Source organism: Otolemur garnettii, unplaced genomic scaffold, assembly GCF_000181295.1.
Source record: "Otolemur garnettii isolate 467f Iridium unplaced genomic scaffold, OtoGar3 scaffold00011, whole genome shotgun sequence".
In the NCBI taxonomy this organism is placed as follows: Eukaryota; Metazoa; Chordata; class Mammalia; order Primates; family Galagidae; genus Otolemur; species Otolemur garnettii.
Window position 1 is genome coordinate 27241738 of NW_003852406.1, and position 3183 is coordinate 27244920.

Below are 3183 nucleotides of genomic sequence, written 5' to 3' on the forward strand. Positions count from 1 at the left end.
GACTGCATCTTTAAAAATAGCCAGCTGTTGTAGTGGGCACCTGTAATCCCAGCTATTTGGGAGGCTGAGGCAAGAGGATCACTTGAGCGCAAGAGTTTGAGGTTGCTGTGAGCTATGATGTCATAGCACTCTACCCAGGGTGACAAAGTGAGACTCAAAAAAAAAAAAAAAAAAAAAAAAAAAGATAATGAACATAACCACTGACACCCAGAATTTCCTTGGGTGAGGGGCTATTTTAGAAAGTCTGATCAGGCAGGGCCCATTTGCTCGGGTGTCATTTGAAAAGAGATCTGAATAAAATGAGGGAGAACAAGCCATGCTGAGGGGCATGAGGGACAAAGTGGGCCTGGGGCTGGGTATGGGGAAGTGGTGAGAGAGGCTGCTTGTATCTGTGAGGCCCAGGACTCTGTTTTATCCCCTGCTGGCTGCCCAGCACTTAGAATGAGATCTACCACAGAGAAGGTGCTGAATAATGTTTGTTGAGCAGATGAATGCCTAGAGTCGACATTAGAAGAGGGTTTGGTGGCAGGGTAGGTCAGGGAGAGAGTTCTTTAAACAGTGACCAGTGGTCAAATGATATTCATCGTAGATAAGGTCCTTGCTGAGCAATAGAGTGGGACATACACATTCATGCGAATCCTGGCCCCACCTGCGCCCTCCCTCCAGCCTGATCACCTGCCTTACTCCCTTGCAGAGGTTCCGGTTCTGTGGTGATCTGGACTGTCCTGACTGGGTCTTGGCGGAGATCAGCACACTGTCCAAGATTGTTGAGTGCATGGGGTCTTCTTGGGACTGGGGGGGGGGGGCGGAGCTTGAGGCTGGAGGAGTGGGGGTTGGTGAGCTCACTAGGGGGTGGGTCTGTGCTACCATGCTGTATGACCTTAATCACCTGGCTGGCCCTATCTGAGCCACCCTCCAGCAATGGGGGTGGTGGTGGTGGTGAGGTAGGCCAGTCTGGCTGACATGAGGACTTCTCTTTCAGTCCTCTGTGAAGCTGCGGCTGCTATGCAGCCAGGTACTAAAGGAGCTTCTGGGACAGGGGATTGATGTGAGTAGAGGACCCAGCACCCCTTGTTCTATGACCTCATGACCCCCACTGCCCAGAAACTTCTCTAGGCCCAGGGAGGGGGTGAGCCTGGCCTCTTGACCTCCCTCGACACCTTCCATCCTTCTTTCCATCCCCAGCCTCTTCCTCACCACAGCGTTCAGTCTGGGGGTGAGGGGCTGGTATGCAGTGGTCTGTCACCCTCTGAAGGTCTCCTTTCCCCATAGTATGAGAAGATCCTGAAGCTCACTGCTGATGCCAAGTTTGGTGAGTGCCCCGTAGAGTCCACAGACCTTGGGAACCCTGGGTGCTCAGCCCAGTGTCTGACACAGAAGCCCCGTCCTTCCTGGAGCCCTCCCTGACCCACCTGCCTTAGGAGGAACATGAGGGGAAGAGAGACATTGACAACCCTCCTCCCTGTCCTCTGCTAGTTCCTAGTAGAGCAGCAGTGCCTGTGGCTGCAGGAGGCCTGGGGGCTTTGAGCTAAAGATAACAGGGATGTGGCTGGGGCCACAGTAACACCCCCTGCCTCACCCACGGGTCCCCCAGAGTCTGGTGATGTGAAAGCCACGGTGGCAGTACTGAGTTTCATCCTCTCCAGTGCAGCAAAGCACAGCGTGGATGGTGAATCCTTGTCTAGTGAACTGCAACAGCTGGGGCTGCCCAAAGGTACAGGGTCAAAGGGTTGTGAGCGGGCAGGCACATTAGCTATGTGGGCCAGAGGCTGCTGGATAGCAGGCCAGGTTGTGTGACCTTGAGGTGCACCTTGCCCTCTCTGGGCCAGGAGCCTAAAACTGGCTCCTGTCCAGCCTTTACCTGCTACTTCAAAGAGACCTCCATTCTGCCCCCAGAGCACGCAGCTAGCCTGTGCCGCTGTTACGAGGAAAAGCAAAGTCCTCTGCAGGAGCACCTGCGGGGCTGCAGTCTGCGCGGTAAGTGTGGGGCCAGCGGGGGTAGAGTCTGGGTTCCATTCTAGAAGGTACATGTGGCATGCAAAGCACTAGTCCTCAGAGAGAAGACTTAACTACAATCACACATCAGACGGCCACAGAGCAGGGGTAGGAGGGCAAGGGAGGGTGTTTCTTTTCACTGAGGTCTGCTGTGGATAATCTCAGTTCCTAATTATTGAGCAGTTGCCATGTTTCAAGCCTGGGTCAGAGGCATGAGGGCTTCTTAGAAGCCATGCAGTCTTGAAGGGTTGAGGGCTGCCTGGCTTGCCTGCCTGTGATCCTGAGAGCCACCTCACCTTGTCTCACAGTGAATAGGTTGGCAGGAGTTGGCTGGCGAGTAGACTACACCCTGAGCTCCAGCCTGCTGCAATCTGTGGAAGAGCCCATGGTGCACTTGCGGCTGGAGGTGGCATCTGGCCCAGGTGTCCCAGCACAGCCTGTTGTCATGTCCCTGTCAGCAGACAAGTTCCAGGTCCTCCTAGCAGGTGAGGCTCAGCTCTGCCTAGAGGTGGGTAAGGGGCCTCCCAGGTCCTGCCTGACTGCCTGCCACCTCACCACCCCTCCACCTTTCCCCCCTCCAGAACTGAAGCAGGCCCAGGCCCTGATGAACTCCCTGGGCTGAGGAAAACGGTGTTCCAAGCCTGTGTGGAACTGCCCTATCTGTGTGGAGTCGCTGCCCTCTGAACTCCAGGATGCGGGGGCCTGGCCTGTACCCTTGCCTCACAGATCCCTGGCTGCCCTGCCTCCTGCTTGAGAATTCAGCACAGGACTCCCAAGGACCTTTCCCAGTATTGCCTTCTCTCCCTGTGAAAGGCACTTGTCAACTTGTTTTCATGAGCGGGAAGAATAAACAGAAATATAAAGAAGTGTATGCATGAGGTTTTTTTTTTTTTCTCTTCAGACAGAGCCTCAAGTTGTTGCTCTGGGTAGAGTGCTGTGGCATCACAGCTCACAGCAACCTCTAACTCCTGGGCTCAAGCAAGTCTCTTGCCTCAGCCTCCCAAGCAGCTAGAACTATAGGGGCCCACCACAATGCCCGGCTATTTTTTGGTTGTAGTTGTTATTGTTGTTTGGCAGGCCCGGGCTGGATTCAAATCTGACAGCTCTGGGGTATGTGGCTGGCACCTTAGCTGCTTGAGCTACAGGTGCTGAGCCATGCATGAGGATTTTTTTTCAGGTTCAGGTCCA

The 3183-nt window shown here is 54.4% G+C and overlaps 1 protein-coding gene across 2 annotated transcripts in view; it reads left to right on the forward strand.

Annotated features, from left to right (window-relative positions):
- Window positions 1–2866, forward strand: part of COMMD4 (COMM domain containing 4) — a 5039-nt gene extending 2173 nt beyond the window's left edge. Inside the window, exons 2-8 of one of the 2 annotated variants that reach the window (XM_003784528.3) lie at window positions 695–766; window positions 983–1048; window positions 1273–1312; window positions 1595–1714; window positions 1897–1977; window positions 2304–2480; window positions 2577–2866. In XM_003784528.3, coding sequence (XP_003784576.1) covers window positions 695–766; window positions 983–1048; window positions 1273–1312; window positions 1595–1714; window positions 1897–1977; window positions 2304–2480; window positions 2577–2617 — 597 coding nt within the window. In that variant the 3' untranslated portion in view covers window positions 2618–2866. The remainder of the gene's footprint in view (window positions 1–694; window positions 767–982; window positions 1049–1272; window positions 1313–1594; window positions 1715–1896; window positions 1978–2303; window positions 2481–2576) is intronic. The other variant, XM_023509952.1, reaches the window with a different exon arrangement.
- The last annotated feature ends 317 nt before the right edge of the window (window positions 2867–3183 follow it).